Genomic DNA, 22,290 nt, shown 5'->3' on the forward strand with positions numbered 1-22,290 from the left:
GTAGGATAAATGTATTGCTATCACCCATATGATTTAGTTTTTGTATAAAACACGTTCTAACTTTTTCAAGATTGATAAATTCTTCATTTTATACAAAAAAATATCTCTTTTTAATTTAAATAAATATAAAACATGCATAGTAAATTTTTTTAATAAAGGTTTAGAGTGCTTTGGCTTTAAGTGGAGTTTGAAGACGTAAAGATGATATTTATTTGTGTTTATGGCCTTTCAAATTACTGTAAGCAATTTAAAATTTAAAGGACAAGTTTCGCATAGCTTATTGTCCATCAAGTGCTAAGTAAAGTTGGAAACAAAAGGATGCAAAAAGAACTCACTATTAAATTTTTTATTTATTTTTTTGTTGGATGAAATGAAGTTATTGACAATGAAAATGTTAGTCAATTAGTTAGAGTTAGTTAGAAATGTAATGTTTCGGTCACCTGAGGTTACTGTGTAATACCTAATTAGCGGACAGATTAGTGCAGGTGTAAGTATGACGTCACAGAAAGCTACCTCTCCTTGAAAAAGTGAAAATTCACAATGGTAACAAACACTAACTGTTCGTTTGATAAAAATGTTTCAAATATAAAAGTAAGCTGAAAGCATTATCTACAAAGTAAATGATAAATGTATTTCTATAACTATACGTTCAGAATTTATAGCAAAAACCTTCGTCATTTTACTTAATTATTTTGTTTAACTTGTTTATGTAGTTAATTAGTTGTAGTTGTTAATGATGGTTTGTAGATGCTTTATTCTCCAATTACTTTGAATATTTTGAATACATTTAAATTATTATTTATTTACTAAATGAGTAATTACAAAAATTGTGGTGCTGTTTACTATGTTAATAGTTTTAATATAAAACTGGATATTTGAAGAGATATGATGAAATTCAAAGATACATTAAAATTCCCCATTTTATTTTTCCTTCTTTTAAATAAAAATAAAAACTTATAAAGTTTGTATTTTTTAGGATTTAAAATCGTATCTAATAGAGCAACGTAAATCACCAGAAACTCTTTTGAAAAGTGGAACTTTGCTTCGCATGGCATGTAGTATTACTTCAGCTCTTCAACACATGCATGAACATGGTTTTATTCATATGTATGTTTGTTTTATCTTTTTACTTATATTTTGCATTGCAACTATTTATTTTCCTATTTCTTTAATATTTCCCAGGAAATTTTTTTTTCTAATTTCGCCTATGCTATTATTTTCTTATGCTTTATATTTCAAGCAATGTATTATTTGTTTCAGTTAGTGGGTGATTTTGCAAAAATTTCAAATTCTAAAAAAATTTGAAGTTCATAAAAAAATCTGGAAAAAAATCATACTTTATAGTTAAGGCACTTAAGCGAAAAATAAAGTCAATCTCCTGGCTCAGAAAATGCCAGGAGAGTGCAATTTCTCTTCATACCAAAGTGTGGCATTTTTTATTTGTATAAGGCTTCTTACTAAGTTCTAAAGGCCTATTTTGTCTTAAGAAATTTCTTCTATTAGAATCGTCACATGATCATGTGTATTATTTTTAAAAACTGTTTTCATGTTTAAGTGAACTGATGTACAGCAGAAACTGTTACACACTTAAAAAAAAGATTGTTAATTTAGAATGATCATGTTTTTAGAATTTTGAAGCTACGATAAGAATATCTGGTGAATCAGATCTTCAAAGCAACAGAATGGTGGGAATAAATGGTGTTGCAAGACTAAAAGATTTTTTTTTAAAATCATAAATTGGTCAGGAGAGTAACATGAAAACCTTGTCACAAACTTTCAAATGATACACTGATTAAAGATTCAAAATACATTAGTATTTTAAATGCCTATATATGTGTAGTTTATTAATACATTGAAATGTTGGTATAAAAATTTTAAATAAATTAGTTTCATACAGGCTAAGAGTGTGACATTTAATTAATTTTAAAACTTTTTTAGGAAATTGTAAATGAACAATCTTTTTTTTAAATGCATGAGAAAAATTATGTCTTAAAAGTGCAAAAAGTAGAAACTTTTTCATAACATTTCAACTATTTTAACCTATTTCAGGCCAATTTTGTGATATATTGTTAGGTTTTAAAGAATGACCCAATTAACTGTCTTTTTTTTTTTTTTATATAAAAAAGTTTCTTTTTCTTTTCTTAAAATAACAAAAAATTGTATTTTCACAACATTTATTAAAAAAAAAAAATTTAATGTGACTTTCACATTTTTATAGCAATCATTATGTAACAACATAAAAATACTTTCTCTTAATTATGTGAACTCTCAATGGAGGACATATCTATTTAATGCAAACAGACAGAGAAGATTAAATTGTTCCCTTAAGAAAAGCTAATTTAGAAATATGATACCATAAACTGTTTCAACTGTATGATAGGGAAAAGGCCTATAGCCAGAGTCGTCATATTTTGGCAAGTTTGGAAAATAAATTTTTCCTGATACTAGGCCTTTAAGGTAAATGAACATCAAAACATCCTTTTACATTAAAAAATAACAATTAGACGATGATTAACGTCTATTTCAATCAACATGTAAATCCACGTGGTTTACCAATCGATAGTGTGGCAGCTATTAATTCAGATTTTCATGTGGTGTTTAAAATCTGGATATGCCATTTATAGCATGCCACGAATCACACATTTCAGTTAGTAAGGATTTCTCCATTATCGACAATTTCACGGCGAGTCCGCATGGTTTTATCGATCGTATTTTCAGTAGTTATTAAAATAGATTTTCCTGTCGAGAGCAAGACAAAAAAAAAAAGCACTCTCTTTTTTTTTCTCTACTGTAAGAATTCTATAAAAGTTACTAAAAATGAAATGGATCTACATTATTTGATTATTATTTAACGTTCGTGACTATAAGAAATTGGTGGGAATCGTAAACATTTCTGTGTATAGTTGTTGATAGTTTACTGCGATCGGTAGTGTTTAAGAGTGATCTATGATTAAAAAATGTTTAATATTGCTTGTTAATTTTTTTCTTCTTTATAGGGACGTTGCAACTCACAATTGTTTAATAACTCCAGACTTAGTTGTAAAGGTTGGAGATTATGGCACTGCTATTCATTGTCATAGGGTAAGTTAATTTTGGCTTTTAGAAAGTTCTTTATTATTTCGTCTTTATTATTGTGTTTTTTAGTGTGTATCAATATCTCACATGCACATATTTAAACATCTTATTACTACAAGATTTTTCAGTAAACAATCATGAACTGTAATGTTTTATTAGCAAGAGTAATAGTTTGTTTTACCAGAAACGTCATTACTCTACAGCACCGGTTCCCAGTTTTTTTTAGCTGTGGAACCCTAAATGATCGAACTTCTTTTGGCACAACACAGAGCGTTAATTGGTAGATGTAAATATGACATTAAAGAAAAACATTGATTTTAGAACATTTAATATGAAGAATAATTTTTTTCATTGTTTCATGTTAGGCAATTGAATGCGCAATTTTGCTGTGGCTTTAAGTGTGTTTTTGGCTTATGCACAAATCAAATTGAATAAGATAAGCAGAATTGCTTTTGAAAAAGAACTGATATAAAATATGAGAATGGTTATTGGAAGTAAAATAATTGTGATATTTGGTAATTTTATTTTGAATATTGAAGTTCGATGTGATAAATTTAGATACAATCATTTGTAAATGCTTATCCGTTTAGTAATTTATTCCATATATTGTTATTGCAAAAAAGTTATAAATATATGTTTTAAAATCTGAAATTTAATTTTACTTAAATAATTTTACTTAAATAATTTTCGAATAATAACCTAATTATTAAATAAATAATCGATTATTGGTTGAATGCCTACCTCTTTCAAAAATCTTTACTGCGTAGAAAAAAAAAGTGTCCTAACTAATGCAACCCCTGTAATCTTTCTAAGCTGACTATTATGACTGATATTTTATGGTCTAATCTATTTAGTTAAATTTCTATCTTAATAAAATGATTTTGGTTTTGGAGCTTAGGAATCAAAAGTGATCACCTGCCCCGGTTACTGACAGCAGTGATGGATGCTTGACTTAGGTGTTCCACTTCTACTTCGTGCTCACCTGCTGAATTCTACAGAAAATCCCCCATCCAATTAAAACGAAATTCCACATTTACAATAAAATAGAAATTTTCATATTTGGTTATTTCAGCGGTGAACACCCGACATTCCAGAAATTGCCGTCTTGTAATCAGAAATAAGGGGTCTACTTATACACCGGGACATACAGAGTGTAACATAGGTTGGTCAAATATCATAAGAAATATATCTTGAAACATTCAATATTTTTTAAGAACCATCCAATGATACCAAACTCGATTCTGGGGGCAACTTTGTTATATGTTACAAATAAATGTTTAGTTATCAGAGAAGCACCAAAAAGAAGTGAAAAAAAAATTTTTTTTCCTCCAATAATTTTCTTAATAGATGGGAAATGAACAAAAAATAAAGTTTTTTCAAAATTTTTTGTAAAAGGAAAAAAAAAGTTGTTTATTTTAATTGTTACAAAGTATCCGAAAAGAGACGCTTCCAGTAAATGAATGTCCAGAAATGGGAATTCCTACTGTGTATATATAAATTTTAAAATGTTATGGTGTGTTTTTCATAAATAGAGAAGTACTTTGAATATCTTAGGAGGATTTCTATTGCCTGGGTGATGTCGCCTTTCCAATCAGGTGGTGCGCACCAGAAACACTCATGTGTACGGAGAGTGTCATCGAGGCCAAAGACATCTCACGAGAAGCCAACATTTGGTAAATATCTTTTGAACAAATGACATAAATATTGGATGTCATATCCAATATTTATATCATGGTTTGTCCTATTTCTTCTGGGACTTTGGGGGGGGGGAACGAATAAACTAGACTAAAACTAACCAATTCAATAATTTATCAGTAAGTATAACAGGAATAGCATAAATTTTAACTAAATGAGTTTTATGTAGTGCCAGAAAGTTAGGTTTTTCACTCTTTTAAAGAAATAACTGTTTGTTTAAAGAAATAACTATTTTTTGTGCTATTTGTGTATATGGAATTTTAAAGTCTATAAATCATATTATTTAAAAGTAATTGAGTATTCCTACTTGATTGCTGGTTCGTAGTTGTCCTGATTTAAAACATTCTGTTCTTATTTCACGAAGCTTCTGTAGAGTCTTCATTACTCCAAAGTGGACTCCGGTTGAACTGCAATACCTATCCTTTCAAGATGTCCGCAATTCTTGATCTGTGAAGGACAAGCTGCCATTTCAACCTCTGTCCTTCACCAGATTCAGATAGATTTGTATAATGCATCATATAGAGTGAGTCCCGTGGAGACTACCACTTAGTTGTAGGTGGAACTTGGTCTTATATTCAAAGATTCCTTCCTTTCAGGGATATGTCAGAATCTTCCATTTGGGCTTTACCTTTCATCACTCCATTTATCTGGTTTTGGTGTCGTTGAAACCTTAACATAGGATTTATTAACTAATATTTCTTTTCTATTCTGGAGGCTAATATTTCATTGCAAGCCTTCCTCGATAATGCGTCAGCATTTTGATTCCCTACGATGATGAATCTTGAAGTCGTATTCCTAGAATCCACCTGGCTCCCTGACCTTCCTTTTCACAGTAATTTTACTGAACTTGAGTGCTATTCATTGTTCTTGAAGCCTAATTTGGAGGATTAGTTCGTTATTGATATCAGCCACATCTACCACATGATGGTAACCGGCATCTCTAAATGTGATCTTGAGATAGACTTTGTTGATTTTGTCTTCAGTCACAGTCAACAGTACAACATGGGGCAGAATCCAGATAATTTCTTTTGCCTAGTGTTTGTGTCAGACTATGAATTTCAATGAACAAGGTTCGAGTAAGAGTCAGAGATCACGAGTTCGAAAATCCTCTGAAAGAGGGAGTTCGAGCATTTAAAAATAATTTAACGACAGAATTTGCATAGTATTAATTTTGAGTGTGTAAGTACCCTCATTATGCAACTGTTATTTTGTATATATATAACAAATCAATATAGGATTTGGACTTTTGTTTCTTTTGATTTTCATTACTGTATGTATTGAATTCGTGACCTCATGTTATGGAGAGGATTGTTTTTCTTTTATGATGTTTAAGTTCAGTTATGATTTTTCCTGCTTAATAAAAATTCTTGTTAGTTCAAAGATGCCTTTTTCATTATACTTGCTAAGCATTTTCCACAACGCACTAAACTCTGCCAGCAGTTTGGACCAAGTCTGTTCTGATGTTAAGGACATGTTTGCTCCGGCATCAATTATCATACTACATATAACTCCACTGACATGCCCCTTAACAATAAGTCTGCTGTCGCTACCAATCAATGAAGAAATCTGTAGCACTTTGACTCGAAGCTCATTACTTCCAACATCCTTACATTTCTGGTAGTTCTTACGTACATGCCTATCTTTTCCACAACTCTTCCTGTTTTCTCTCAAACTGCAAGGATCTCTCGCTGGATACTTTCCATCATTTTCTTAAGACCAGGATTTGAATCCGTGACTGATACTGCTTTGATAGAGTAGCGGTGTTTCCGCGAGACTTTCAGCTGCATCGAGCTCGTGTGTAGACGAGAGCAGATACTATATTCTTCACATCGACGAGTTTAAGAGCCTTTTAAGTCTCTGGATCTTGCATGCTGTTTATGAAGTGTTGGAGGGCAATCTTGAAAGATCGACCTGAAAAAATGTGACAATTGTTGAATATCAACTGCCAGTTCTTCAAAGCTTTCACCTGCTTGTTAATAGCAGAACTTCAGTTGTAGTGATTGAGTCTTCAGATTATTGAATTCGCTGATAGAAAAAGGAAAACGTAAAATCAGAGAACAAGTCTAAGTTGACTTAAAAATCTAGAAAATGAAATTAGAAAATAAAAGGAAAGAAGAAGCTGAAGCAATAAAACAAACTCAAGAAATGGAAGCTGAGGAAAGAAAACGAACTCAAGAAACAAATTTTATATTAGAAAAATTGCTTTTACAAAATGAAACAAAACATGGTGAAAATAATCTTCTAATTAAACGTGAACTTCATAATATTCCCGAAAAGTTCAATCCGAAAGTGAATGACATCAGCTGTACTGCTCGAGTTGGAATGAGTGAAGAACTGTGGGTATCTCATTTCATAGAATTACTGCCATACGATGTTGTCTTATTTATCACAAGACAAGAAGAAAGTTGATAATAGTAAAGTAAAAGAACTTTCATTAAAAAGATTTAAAATGATCCCCGAGATATTTAGACAGTTTTTACAAAACATCTGAAAAAACCGGAAACAAGTTGGCTTGATTTTGTGTATGAACTGAGTAGAAATTTTGAATAGCACATTTAAATAGCTTTGTGATTGAATGAGTACAAATTAAGTGGAAAGTTTCCTTTGAAATGAAAAAACTTTTCATCGATGTGTGGTCAAATTTTAAAACTATGAATAATTTATGCATTAAACTGGATGACTACAAAAATGTTAGAATAGAAATGCTAGAATGTTTGCTATTCTCTCTCCTGTCTTCTTTTTAATATTGCACTTAAGAGAGTTATTCGTGATTCAAACATCAATACCAGTGATCACATTTTTACTAGATCAGTACAACTACTTGCATATGCTGATGATGTTGATATAATTGCTCGTTCCCTTCCTGCCCTGAAAGAGGCATTTCTTGCCCTTGAGGTGGCTGCAAGGCAAATGGGCTTAGTCATAAATGTAGAGAAAACAAAATATATGTTATTCTCAAGAAGCAGAGTGCCAGATCCCTATATTGAAATAAATTCTTATGGATTTGAAACAGTGAGGAGTTTTACTTACTTAGGATCAATTATTACCATCGACATTGACAACAGAATTACTTCTGAAATAAAAAACCGACTCAATCTGGCGAATAGGACTGTCTATGGGCTGAGAAGATTTATTAAATCTAGGTTTCTTTCTAGAAAAACAAAGTTCTTAATCTACAAAACTCTTGTCCGGCCAGTCTTGACATACGCTTCTGAAGCTTGGACAATGACAAAACTGGAGGAAAATTGTCTCACAATATTTGAGAGAAAGATTTTGCCGGGTATACTTGGTGATGTAAATGAAAACAATAGCTGGAGAAGAAGATTTAACTTTGAACTGTACAAGATTTATAAACAACCTGATATTATTAAATACTACATAAAAATAAATAGAATGAATTGGATCGCCCACGTGATTCGAATGAGTGACGACAACACGATAAAAAAGGTACTGCTTTGTAGACCCACTGGAAACAGAAAGCGGAGAAGGCAGCGGTTGAGATGGGCTGACTCAGTGGAGTCTGATTTTCTTGCAATTAATTAAAAGAATTGGAGTTCGAAGATAAATCGGAAGTCATCATGGAGAAATCTTCAGAGGAAGGCATTGACTCACTTCGGGTTGTCTGGCTAACTATGATGATGATGATTTTCTAAGAAAATTTTTAAACTTTATTTCTATAAAAACTTTTTATTTAAACGCCTTGCTGGAACAAGATGGGGTTGCACTGGACGAACCTTGCTACAGACTTATCAAATGTTTATTCGGCCCGTTTTGATTTACTGCTGCGAACCACTTGTTGTGGCGGGGAAAAAAGTTCTTGATTCTTAGGAAAAAGTTCAAAATCAGTCTCTGCGTATCACTGGGGCAGTAAAGACTACTCTGATTGATGCTATGCTTTTGGCGACTGATGTTAGACCATTGCAATCTGTGATTCAGGAGAAAGCTATAATTCTCTGGGATAAGATCATCAGAGTCCCTGGTTGCTTTTCACTTTGGAATGAGGCCAACTGGGACCTGAATAGAAATTTAAAGACTCAAAATGGCTTTCTTCAGGGAGTTTTACACTTGAAAAATACTCTCGGAATAAATTATGATCCTGAATATCTTGTCCCAACCCAAAATCCAATAAATTTGAAACATTTCCAAATTAATTTGGATTTATGTTTTTTATAGTGTAAATAAACGCAATATGGATCCTGCTATTCTGAAAGTCTTGATTTATGAAGCATTGAGCTCCTACTACCCTGAGCCAGAGTGGCTTCGGATCTGCACCGACGGATCCCTCCTACCAGACAGTCCTAATGCTGGTGCCAGAGTTTTCTCCGAGACTTTCCTTTTATGCCCCTGTGAGACAAGGATCTGCTTTTGATGCAGAGATAGCTGCAATCCGAATAGCTCTAGTCCAGTTGCAGTGTCATATCGATCTTTTTGAAAAAGCTATTGTCCTATGTGACTCAAGAGCTGCTTTGCTTGCCATTGCATCCTTAAATAATCCCCTAACTCGAGACATTTTGGATTGCCGCCTCCAACTTGAATACCTAGCATCCCTTAGGAAAACCATTGTTCTCCAGTGGGTTCCTGCCCATTTCAGCGTTACGGTTAATGAAAATGTAGACTACTTAGCAAAAAAGGGGACCTTAATTATTCAGACTTCTGCGCACATTATGGCCTTCTGTTCCATCAATCAGCTTATTAAGAGGACCTTTAAGACCTGTGCTCATGAAGAACTTATTGACCGTACTTCTACTAAGTCTTGGAGGGCTACCGTCCTAAATTTGCGAAATGGCCCAAGACGAAGAGCTGTGGCTGAATTCGGCTTGACCAACGGTCATGATTGTCTGTGGAAACATCTGTCTAGATTTGGTATCGTTCCTTCCCTGGTATGCACTCTTTGCAGTTCTGGTGAGGACATGGACTCCACGCACCTTCTCCGCTGCTCTGCACTTTGCAGGAATTCTATCACTGAATGCTATTGGGAAGCTAGAGACATGTTGTGATTAATAGATTCTGTTGCAGCATCTTTTGTTTCTGTTCTTATTTTTGGATGTTTATGTATGCTGTTACTGTCTATAATCAGGGGTCTATCCAGGCCGAATTTACTACCGTTTAGCGGTACCTTCACAAATTCAACTTTAGGAAAAACGGTAGTTTCACAAATTCAATTTTAAGAAAAACGGTAGTTTCACAAAATTCTTTTTCTTAAAATTTTATTTTTGTATCCCTTAAGAAGCAATAAATCCACATTTTTACCATATTTTTGTGTTGATTTTTAAATATAACTTTTAATTTTTCACAAACTATGTCTAAATTTTCACAAAATAGGTACCTCTCAGAAAAACCTAGACAGACCCCTGATAATCTGCCATTGGAAATAAAATAAAAAAAAACTTTTTATTTAAAATAAAGATAAACCGACTGTAATAAAAAAAAAAAAAGCTTTTCAAAGGTTATTGAAAAAAAAGTACAAATTAGGAAAGTAGTTTAAAACTTTTTTTTTTTTTTTGCATTCATCATTTTTGTCAAGGACACCTTTAAAATTTTCTCAGAAGTGGGAGGAAAATTCAATCGGAAAAAAAAAACAGTCCTCAAATTGTTAAATCATGCTTCAAAGTTATTTCTGTAATTTTTAAATTTTTAAAAAACAATTTTTATAATTGATTTATTGTCACTAAAACAGCAAACTTCAAAACAAAATTAGCAATTTTAACAATATTTCAATTTGAAAAAAAGAAAACTAAAAAGTCATATTTCATTTTAATTATTCAAGAAAATGTAGTACTTTATTTACATCACACTTTAAATTCTTAAAATTTTCTACACACACACAAAAAATTCGCTATTGTGTTTTTGTATTATTTATTTATTTATTTTTTGGTAAATTTTGTATGAATTTTGTTTTGCGAAATGCATCTTTTGCAAACGTATTTTAGCTAATAAGGGTATAACATTTTAAAATGCAAATTTCGCATCCTGTTTATTACTTTGAATAAATTCAATATTGAACATAAAAAAAATTATTACAAATAAAAAATTATTTATTTTTTGTAGTTTTTCAGGAAAAACAGTTTTAATGATAAAAAAAATAACTAAAAATAAATAAATAAGGTATTAAGAATTATTTGCTTCTCTAGTAAAAAACTTAAAAATCTATATCTTAAACATTTCCATTTCCAATCTGAGGTGAAACCATTAGGTGAAAAATTTCGAAACAATTCTTATTTCTTGCAACACTTTAGAATGACAAAATTGATATTTTTGATTAAAAATATCAATTCTCAAACCAAATATCCTTCTCTCTTTGCATTAAACCAAAAAGTTAACTCAGTTTTGGCAACAAAAAAGAAAGATTAGTGTGAAACTCCTATGTAGACAATATCACTACACCCTATGACAAGTTTAGATTCGGCCAATTCTGTTTACCCAGGTAGTATATACTGACGTCATAGGCAATCCCCACCACTTTTTGAGTCATGTGAAGTTAGTTTCATTTTAAGCTAATTTTGAGTTATGATTTTAAAATTTCAGGTCAATTTTGTACATACTGATTTGATTTGTGAGAGTTTTATGTTATAGACTATTCAAAATCATCAAGATTACGCGATTACCATACGCATGCAGGTTCCGTATTTGCTGATGTTCTATAGTTGACGACAAGTTTGTAAAAGCCATGATTGGCTATGTATGACAAATTTCAGTGAAATATGCAAACTTAGTTTTGGAGCCAGTAAAAAAAAGGATAATCTGTTCCTCGCAGCTTTTGGAGAAAAAAATTGGCACTGATTTAATAAGTTTCCAAGTAGCCATAAACCAAGAAAATTCTTTGGTTCCAGAGCCAGTCAAAATTCTTGCAGCTGTAATGAATAAAAGTCAGGAAAATTGTATTCTTCCTCCTAACAGTCTAAATTTATCTGAAAATAGTAAAGTTACCATGACAACCATGTCCAAACAAAAAATTGTAAAAAGGTTTGAAAATGAATTCCCAGAATTTGAGTAAGATTTATAGTGTCATCAAATCAACAAAGACATCACAATTCAAGGTGGCACTTGCAACACTCAAGTTCTCTCGAGTAACGAAAGTTCAAGTGATTTAATGAAAAATCAAAACCGACCCGATTTAATGAAAAATCAAAACTTATGTCCCCTAAAGAAGTCTGGTTCTTTGGGAAAACAAAAAAGAATACTCAGGAGATACTGCCGAAATCACAATAAAAAATATGAAAATCCTAAAGCTACATACCACTACTACTAAAGTTACATATAACTTCTAAAGCTACAAAATTCTATGGCTTTACTATGTTTTTAATTATGGAATAAATCTTTTATTTTTATTTTTTGCTTTATCATCAAAAATATATAAATTGAGGAGAGAAAAATGTGGGGAGTTTGCTTTAGAAATTGATCATGATGAAATTAATACAATAAAAAGTTATATACAAGATAAATGTAGAGTAAGATAAGAACTATATACATTATGAACAAGGTATTTAAAAATAAGAGAAGACTCAAAGGGTGCAGATCAATGCTGTTCATATCTATGGTTTGTTAATTATGTAGAAAGGAGATTGTCGACAATACACCTTCGCTTAGAGAATGTCACTGGGCTGAATTTAATATTTTTCATCAGTACGTTAAAAATCGAAAATTTGGTTGAAGTAGCCAGGGGTCTGACCAGGTATTTTGTGAAAGGTCCGGTTTTTGTAAAATTATGAAAAAATCACTCGTAATTTGGGAATATAAAATAAACGTTAAGTCACATTCCTTCAACCAGGGTCCTGCTTTTATGAATTTGTGCAGACAGGGTCCTGTTATTGGAAAAACCTTTTTCAAGGAGATTCTGAATTGTAAATAGATACAAGATTATTCTCAACACTGTAAAATTGTAATTTAAAAAAAATAAATTTTCAAAAATAAACAGCAATTGCTGCTTCTATTTAGAGATGCAACATACAAATATATATTTGATATTTAGCCTATACTGCTGAACGCAGAATATTCATTTCGGATGAATAATGGAGGAAGCGTCTGCCGAAGACAAAACTTAATTCGTTTACGTCCATCTTTTTTTTTTTTTTACCCCTGGGACGATTAACAAAACAATAATGAAGATAAACAAATTTGTGAAGGGTCCGATTTAAAGAAAAATCATTATGTGAAGGGTCCGTTTTTAAGTTAAAATATTTTGTGAAGGGTCCGATTTTATAAAAAGATATTTCGTGAAGGGTCCGTTGACCCCTGGTAGCGCTTCTTTGAAAATGGACGTCTATTTTAAGATTATTATAAATGGTGTTATTTCGCACAAACTTTTTATTATTATGAGAATATTGTGTTCAAACGGGAGATTTTTTTTTTAAATTTGCGTTTCATTTAGTGAGCCTCAAGCAGGGGAGACGTCTTTTGGTATTCAGTGCCATCTTAGAGTTATGAAAGTTTGAAAAGCATCCTCTGCTTTTTTGATGGTGGTAGAATTATGCTGATCCCAGTTGAGGGTACTAGTAAGGGTGAGTCCTAAGCATCAAACACAATTGGGATTTCTCCTTCAAATAGCATTGAGTATTTTATTTAGTTTTCTTTTGCGTTTTTTTTTATGACGAGTAGGTTTGATTCGGTAGTGTTTTTATCTTTCGTTTCCAGCACCTGGATCTTACTGATGACCTTGTTCGGGCACGGTATCATCTACGTAGAATGCAGTTTGCATATGTGTTCTTTCCACTGGAAAGTCTATGATGTAAATGTGAAAGGATAGACCTTTGAGGGATTCTGCTTTAATGGCTTCATTGACTCTTATGATGAATGTCTTTTGGAAAAGGTAGTTGTTTGTCACGTAGAAAGAATGACTACAGAAAGTATATTGAGGCACTTTATGTACACAAGGAAGCTGACATCTCCGCTTGAGCTTTTATAGATATAAATACGGAACAGGAAATGATGTAATGGAATGTTCTAGATATAATAAATAAAAGCTTAAGTAACATCATACATATATTTCTATTTCTTTCAAGGTGAGAGGATTGAACTCTTCACTTCTGCTCGCCAGGGCAATGACTTTAACCACTCGGCTACCCAGACGCACGTCGATTCGAATGATTTCATTTGGGATTTTACAATCTATCATTTTTTGGATAAGGCTGAACTTTGCCAAAGGCTTTTGCAATATCAAGCATTGAGAGGGCTTCTTTTTTCTAACTGCCTTGACTAATAAACTCTAGGACTCTAATCAGCTGTTTTGTGTTTGAAAGGTTTATTCTAAATCTGTACTGTTCTTTCAGAAGGAAGTCTAAGTATGTATCGAGTCTGGTTAAAATGATCTTCTCCACCATTTTGTAAAGAGTGTTTAAGAGGTTGATGGTCTATAATTTTCATGATTTATTCATTAACTATTAGTAAAATATATAAGATGAGCTTTTGTGTATAAATACTGGTAATTAAAAAAATTATATGAAACCTTATTTTAATTTTATACATTTCATTTTATTGATTTTTATTACTCTATTTCGGTTAATTTATTTTCTAATTTGATATGTCTCATCGAAATTTTTTCATAATCTTCATTTTGTATTAATGTTGATTATTTGAGTTAAGGAGTGATTGATAAAAATATTTTTAAATTTTAGAAAATTGATTGGTTTGTATATTTTATTATTTTTTGACATAAGCATAACTGTTATATGAATAATTAATCGATCATAATTCTGAATTCTGTGTGAATAATATTTTATGATTTGTAATATTGTATGATTCTATTATTACAGGTCTATAGTTTATTTTCATATGATTTTGGTAATAGCCCAATTTATGCAGCAAAAATAGTTCATATTTAATGTCAAATTCATTAATGTAATTTCATAATGTTCATTTAATGTAATTTCATTAACATTCTTATTGTTGTGTTAAACAGGTCGCTTGGAGTTGTTCTTTGGGAGCTGTTAGAGTTTGGAAAATTGCCATACGTTAATCTCAGTGATTCAGATGTTATCCTGAAAGTGTTGATTGAGTGCACTTTAAAGCTGGAGCAACCTATGACGCCCTGCGTTCACAAAGATATGATGTAAGTATTTTTCAATTATTTATGTTGAGGCTTCCACTAAAAAATTATATTTATTTAAATTTTTTTTCTTCATAACAGGGCTAATAGCACCAAACTTCTCTCAAACAAAATTGTGCCAAGCTGCTTCAAAACTCTCGTATTAATACTTGAGCAAAAAGCACTATATTAGACCAGTTAGGTATCGAATTTTAGAGCAAAATAGTAACCAATGGGGATACACATGGTAATCGGAACCTATTAGGCAAGTTCCCGCCACCACCAGATCAAATCGGGTGTGCAGATATGTTATTACTAAAATACGATACTCACTTCCCATGATAACGTATTCAAAATTAGAATTGAAAAACGAATGTGGAAGGAACCCAAATGATCAATAAACGACGTGAATTTACAATTGAATCATCGCTAATACATAAACCTCGTCAAAATAAAATTCATAAAAATTCCGAATACACATGGCGTAATTCGTATGCATCGTATTAAAAAATCTCAAGTGAAAATAACTGAAGGAACAATCGTAAAACAACATGGAATTACAAAGGAATCGAGTGCATCACAAAGTGATTTAGAATAAATCGTTATAAAATAGTCGCTTCTGGAATCCGAATTTCGTGTGTAGTTATGTTGTCTTAAATTAAAAGCGTCGCAATTGAAGCACTAAACTAAACTGAAATCAGTGCCGCGACAGCCCTAGAGGGCCAAGGCCTACTGTGCCCATCTCAGTTTTCTTGACCTTGGACTCTGGGGTGCAGATGCAGATGTTCCGGTCAGGTGGTCAGCCGAACGCGGAACCCCCAGTGTTTAGTTCCCAAGCATGCTTGGTACTGATTTATCGACCCAGTGAAGGGATGAAAGGCTGAGTCAACCTCGCCCGGCCCGAGGATCGAACCAGGGACCTGTGGCACGACAACGCGAAGCGCTACCGCTCAGCCACCGAGCGTCTGCAATTGAAACAACTGTGTAACATTATACAAACAAATTAGTAAAAACTACTGTTAAAACTGAGCAAACTACGTTGATTTATTAAAAAATTGCCACCAATCGAGCTCGTCAAAAAGTGATAAATCCGATTCGAAATTTGTGTGTCATATCAACTTATTGCAAATATCGGAATTTAAAAAAACAATCTAGATTTATGATGCTGTCATCAAAAATCGAGTTTGTCAAAAAATGATTACTTCAATACAAAATTCGAGTGTCTTTATAATATTGTTTAAAAAATATCATAATTTGAAAAATCTTGTGGAAATAGTTGATATTGAACTGATAATAAAAGGAATGTTTATTTACAATAAAATTGGTGCGAATTTATCCAAGTTAATGTGGACTACGACTAACTCGGTTAAAGGGAAGAGTATAAAAAAGGAAAGATGGAGAGTCGGTATAAATCTAATGTATTTAACAAATACAAAGCTTATACGAGTACACAACATACATTATAATTAAAAATCTTAAAAAAAACTTAAAGAGCATACTTTATGGGAATGAAAGAGTTAGTGCTTAAAAAAGTCCTTAATCGTGTTTTACATTACTTGGGGGCTTTTCTGCAGCAATGTTTCACCATTTTTCAAGGGATAACAGGAAGGCTGGTGTAGCCTCTTCTTGCTGTTCTATGTATTCAATAGCACTTTTGATAGCCTTTAGTCCATCTGTATGAGAGATTTTTATATGTTGATTTTCATTTTCACTGTCTTCCTCATCTTTTCTATATTCATTTTCATTATTAACGATCATTTCATCGTGGAAGATAAAATTCAGACTTTTTTTGCAGTAGTTATAAAAATAAAAAATAAACTTGAAGGAAAAAAAAACATCCTTGAAATATTTGATAGCTCGGTTAAAGCGGAAACTCGGATAATTGGGGCTCTACTGTATTATATATATATATAAGTAGGGCCCTATAAATTATGCGGAAATTTTTTAAAAATTATGCGGCTAGGATGCGGCGATTTTTAAAAATTATGCGGCAAGGATGCGGTGTCTTTTAAAAATTATGCATATCGGTTGCGAATGACCCAGAAAACAATTGAAACTGAAAAAAAAATCTCTTAAAAAAGTTCAACTTTCTTTCCTGTTTTAATAAATAAAAAAATTTCAATGAATACAGTAAATATTTCAACTAAATTACCTTCTTATGCATTGTACATCCATTTTCTACATCAGAACAATTATTAAAGTTTATTAAAATGGAGAGAAGTTAGTCCAGAAGCTGCGTTTTCTTTCAAACTCTGTCTTTGTTTTGTAAAAATTTGGCCGTAGCAGGATACTGCTCTTTCACAATCTACTGAATTAGGAAGCACTGAGAGCACTTGTCTTGCCTTTTTTGTAAGTTCTGGAAATCTCTCTGAGACTACCTCTGAATTCCAGAATCTAATTATGTCCTGGTTTGAACATTCTTTTACATATTCTTTGTAAGCAGCATACTCGAGTTTTATATCTTGACCACTCATTCCTGGAATATTCTTGAATACATCGTCGTCTTCAATATTGAGGTTGACTATTTGTTCTGGATCGAAAACTCGAGCAGTTTTCATGAAGTTTAATGCAGGTTGACTAAACTTGGGCCCGCGTTTTTTGAATACGTCTAGTTCTGGAGAGTAGTAAGTATTCAACTTTGCAATTGTTTTGTGAAACACTTCTTGAAGAAATACGTTGCGCGAATCTTTTCGTGAGTATGATGCCTGAGAATTACATCGAAGTTTAGACCGCAGATCAAAAATCTTATTGTAAGCTTTATGAATAGATACACCACATGTTTCGAAAAAGAGAAGAGTATCCATTAATAACTGAGCGTGTTCTGCAATGAATTGAAAATCTTTGCAAACGTACTTGCTTTCCACCAAAACTTTGCACTGATTGAGACAAGCAGTGTCAGGAGTAAGGTTTATTTCACTGCTAAAAAATTCTATGTAAACATTACAATATTCAGCATGATATTGCACTGATTTAAACCAAGAATTCCACCGTGTCTTTATTGGTACTGGACAAAGTTTAGCTTTCTTATTGTTATCCGTTAAAAACTTTAAATAGCGGCGCTTTCTTGCAGGACAATGCTTGAACAATTTCTTAAAGTTTCCTGTGAATTTGTCAACCTCTGAAAAATGTTCACGCCACTGATCAGAAGCTAAATTAAGAATGTGAGCATTGCAGGTCATGTGCACTGAATTGGGCAGTAGAGTACGCAACACTTCCTTGTATGCCCGAGTCATGTAAGTTGCGTTATCTGTTAAGATTGCTGAAACTTTGTTGAAATCAATCTCCATATTTGTCAAGCACTGCACTACGGCTTGAGAAACTGTAGTCGATTGTACAGCTTCAAGATGAATGCTATCAAGAAGATAAGGATGCATCATTGCAGTATCTGTAAATTGCGGGACAGCTAAAATATGTAAAACATAATTGTCTTTATCATCACTGCCTTCATCGAAGCCGATGCAGAGTGAATCAGTAGTACGAAGAATTTCTTTCAATTCATTCTTCTTTACTTCAAATACTTTTGGTAAATAATTTTGGCGAAGAGAATTAGCACAAGGTAAAGCACCTGCACCCGAAATATTTTTCGTCAGAAAATCTCTCATTTTGGGGTGATCCAGTTTTTCAATCGGAATATTAGCACTCGTAAATGCGTCAACAATTTCAAAGTTTAAAAGATTGCGCATTTCAGCACATTCGGTTTTTCTCTTGAACATTGATGACACGGTTGCTTGTTTTTTTTTCTGCACTTCGCTGTCCTCTTGTTCATTTTTTCTTTTATTTGTTATGTGACGATTACTATCCAAATGCTTATCGATAACACACTTTCTTGTGTGATCCACGGCAATATTACACGAGGTACAGAACATTATTCCATCCGAAGCGTGAAAAATACTCTGATATTGCTTACATCTATCCTGTGCAGAAATATGGATGGCATTTTTTTTAATTTTAGATAGAGACATGTTTACAGTGACTATTTGTGTGGAAATGAGTTAAACTAATTTCAAATCAATAAATGAAAAGATTCGCATGCATACTCGAAGAATGAATAAAGCGGAATGCATGGCCCTCAAGCAATATCTTGTGGAGTTCCAGGAACTACAAAGAAAAGAGGTGGGACTGGAGTTTGGGGGAGGGTCATTCTTCCCCAACTTTTTAGCTCTGTGGTCTATACCATAGAGGTGACCTCTATTGTCTATACACCGCGAAAGCTGTTCAACCAGCTTCCTATTGAAGATAATGGCGACTGATAAGAAGCTATGTGCCGGGGGGGGGGGGAGATTCTTGGAAAGAACTGACCACCTGACCAAAAAGATTCTTGGAATTGAAAAAGAAGATATATTTCAATTGAAAACAAACCCTTAAGGAGAAATTTATCTGGTAAACGAATACATTTTGCTGAAAAGTAAAAATTATACAGATATGCTGCAATTACGCGGAAAATTGTAAATTATGCGGGTTTCCGCATCCTCCGCATCTTCGCATAATTTATAGGGCCCTATATATAAGCACACCGGACAAAAATCGCCCTTAGAGAAATCATGAAAAACATTGTTTAATAACGTGTAACACTGCCCCTGGTTTTGATGACTGCCTGGATTCGGTTAGGAAATGAGTCTATCTGGTTGGTTTTGCCGGTACGTCAAATCTAGTTTAAGTCACTCACTGAGAATTTGATCGCGAAAGTGCAACAAATTGTGAGGATGCTGGTTTTGGCGTTTTACCCGTTGTTCCAACATGTCCGACAAATTTTCAATGCATTTCAAATCAGGTGATTTTGCAGACCAGTTGAGATGTAATTGAGTGTCTGAGTATTTATAAAACCAGTCACATGTTCTTCCAGCCAGATGAACTTTGCTGTTGTCATCTTGAAAAATAAGGGTATTGACAGCATTCTCTTAATGAAGATGTTGACTGAAAGGCAACACCTGGTCATCCAAAATGTTCAAATAAACACGTTGGCTCATGCTAGTGGCCAGTGCAGTGAGGGGACCCAATACATAATAAGAAAAACGCCCCCAAAACATGACAGATCCACCTTCGACTTGAACCTGACCTTCCGCACAGTCAGGATGAAATGTTTCATCTGCTCTTCGTAGCCCTCGATGACGTGCTTCTTTTGAATAAAGGCAAAAATGTGATTCGTCAGACCATATTACGTTATGCCAGTTAGTAACTGTTTACATTCGGTGACTTCTATCCCACTGAAGTGGCGCAGCTTTATTTGTCTGTGTGAGCAATGGCCTCTTACGACATGTTCAACTCCAAATGTTCATTGCATGTACCTCTTTCGCATTAATCTCTCACTAGCAGGATGGGATGGACCTTCATTTACAAACTGAAGCAATTCCTGTCGGGTTTGGAAGCGATTTTAATTGACAGGTCATGAAACACCTCCCCGGTCCCTTTCATGCAGGATCTTTTTCCGACCACAATTCTGACAATGTCTTTCGTGACAGCGTGTGTCACACCACTGCTTGTAGACACGTTGAACAGTACGCATCGAAACACTAACAAATCCAGCAACTTCATTCACCGTATTACCATGGGCATGGCCAAACACAATTGCCCCTTTTTGCCCCTCAGTCGCATCCTTACACTTACCCATATTTTCTCATAATTTCAGGTTAAAACAAAACTATCTCACTGATGGCTTCTTGCCTTTGATCACGTTGAGGCAGTAAACCACGCAGTTGGGCACGTAACTTGACCAAATCGAATAAATATAATAATGTTATAATGCGTCAACAATGTGGTGTGGTCGGTGTGAGCCAGGGCAGAAATTGTATCAACCAGCCACCTCTGATATTTGAACTCGAATCACCTTATTAGGAGGTGCTCTATCCCCTGAGTCATCACCACTCAGATATTTAAATTGCACTAAGTGCAAAAATCTTGATATTTTAAATATATTTTTTATGGATTTTAAGGCACTAAATTCGAATATGATATTTATCGTGTCCGCCTACTTTACTTAAGTGTTTTTTTCCACATTTTTTCAATTAATTTGTTAATTAATAAATGCACAGTAAGAGTGAGTTATGTCATAATTTTCATTATAATTTTGCCTTTAAAGAATTGATAATTGAAGTAGTATTTTTAAAAATTTTATTTTGATTTTAAAGAAATATGATAATTACGACTAATATTCTGGTAATGAATTTGTAAATATATACATCATTTAGCAATATGGAATATATAACCTTAAACTAATCAGTATCTATCATGCAAAACAGAATTTTTTTTATCTCTATTAAAATTTTATTTTAAGACATTTAAATCATAATTTTATCGATCTAATTGTTTTCTATTTAATATAGCGTATTATAAAATATAAAGTTAATTTATGGCTAAAAGCAAAAATAAGCTAATAAAAAATAGTTCATTAAAATTATAAACAATTTTTTTTGTATGAAACTAACGAGTTAAAAATATTTTAATGTAACTGTGTATTTATATTGAGTAAGCACAGTGTTACTTGCTTACGCGCATTGGAAATTAAAATAAAATGAATCTTGAAATTCTCTTAATTTCCCTCAGTTTGAAACAGTATATTTGTTAGAGAAAAAAAACTATTTACTTAACAATTACTTTGATTTACTTTTATAGTGGAAAATATTGATCCGAATTTTTATTATTTATTTTTAATTATATTTACTAATTACAAAGTAAACTTAGTGCAATGTACAATTTTAAGTTTCTTAATGACAAAAGAAAACAAATAAAAAAAACATTTAAAATTAGAAAAACAAACATGCATAGTATCCCACCTGATCACTTATTAAACATATATATATATTTTTTTTAAATTGTTCTATAAAGTATTTTAAGTTACAGTATAAACTAACCAGGTTTTTTAAGCTTTATGATTTAAATTTTAAAAATTAATCTCAAACAAATAAATTCGCAATAAAAAAAAATTGATTGAAATATAATGAAAGTTATGTTTTCTTAATTAGGGTCAATTTCACTTATATAAGACAAAACTACATAATTAAATTTTTATCTGTTTAATTAGGAAGAATGCAATCCTTACTTTATTTATTTACCCTTATACATCTAAGCACCATTTATACGTTACTTATTAATATTTCGTTTAGTCATCCCAATTCATTCATGATCTTTCTTTGTACTCTTTTGATGATGTATTGCTTTAGTAAAAGGATTACTCTAGTAGATTAGGAGAAAAAGTGCTTGATAAATGAGTTTTTTCTAAAAACTTTAAAGCAATAAAAGGATGCGTATGTGTAGTTTTCATATGTGGAAGTCAGATTTGGTCCTTTGTATCTAATTATCTTCTTGGTGTCATATCTTATTGGGTCAGACTTTATCAACTTCATAAGGGCTGAAAAATTTTGGTCTCAGTTTCACTCCTACTCCAAATTGGGTTTTCTTTATCGCTACTTTGTCCCCTATAGTGCATTTCTTGCTTCTTTTTCCTGTTTGTTGTACTGTTTACTTTGTTCTTGCAACTTTATAATATTTGATTTGGCATCTTC

At 32.5% G+C, this 22,290-nt stretch overlaps 1 protein-coding gene across 2 annotated transcripts in view; it reads left to right on the forward strand.

Moving 5' to 3' along the window:
• The window catches only part of LOC107445606 (serine/threonine-protein kinase LMTK1), a 38,951-nt gene that overhangs the window by 14,875 nt on the left and 1,786 nt on the right, over positions 1-22,290 (forward strand). For both annotated transcript variants that reach the window (XM_043050199.3, XM_071179145.2), the window contains 4 exons: positions 977-1,107; positions 2,997-3,081; positions 4,630-4,748; positions 14,666-14,815. In XM_043050199.3, the coding sequence (XP_042906133.1) occupies positions 977-1,107; positions 2,997-3,081; positions 4,630-4,748; positions 14,666-14,815 (485 nt within the window). The remainder of the gene's footprint in view (positions 1-976; positions 1,108-2,996; positions 3,082-4,629; positions 4,749-14,665; positions 14,816-22,290) is intronic.

This window comes from Parasteatoda tepidariorum, chromosome 6 (genome assembly GCF_982258835.1).
Source record: "Parasteatoda tepidariorum strain Cologne lab strain chromosome 6, Ptep-v5.0, whole genome shotgun sequence".
In the NCBI taxonomy this organism is placed as follows: Eukaryota; Metazoa; Arthropoda; class Arachnida; order Araneae; family Theridiidae; genus Parasteatoda; species Parasteatoda tepidariorum.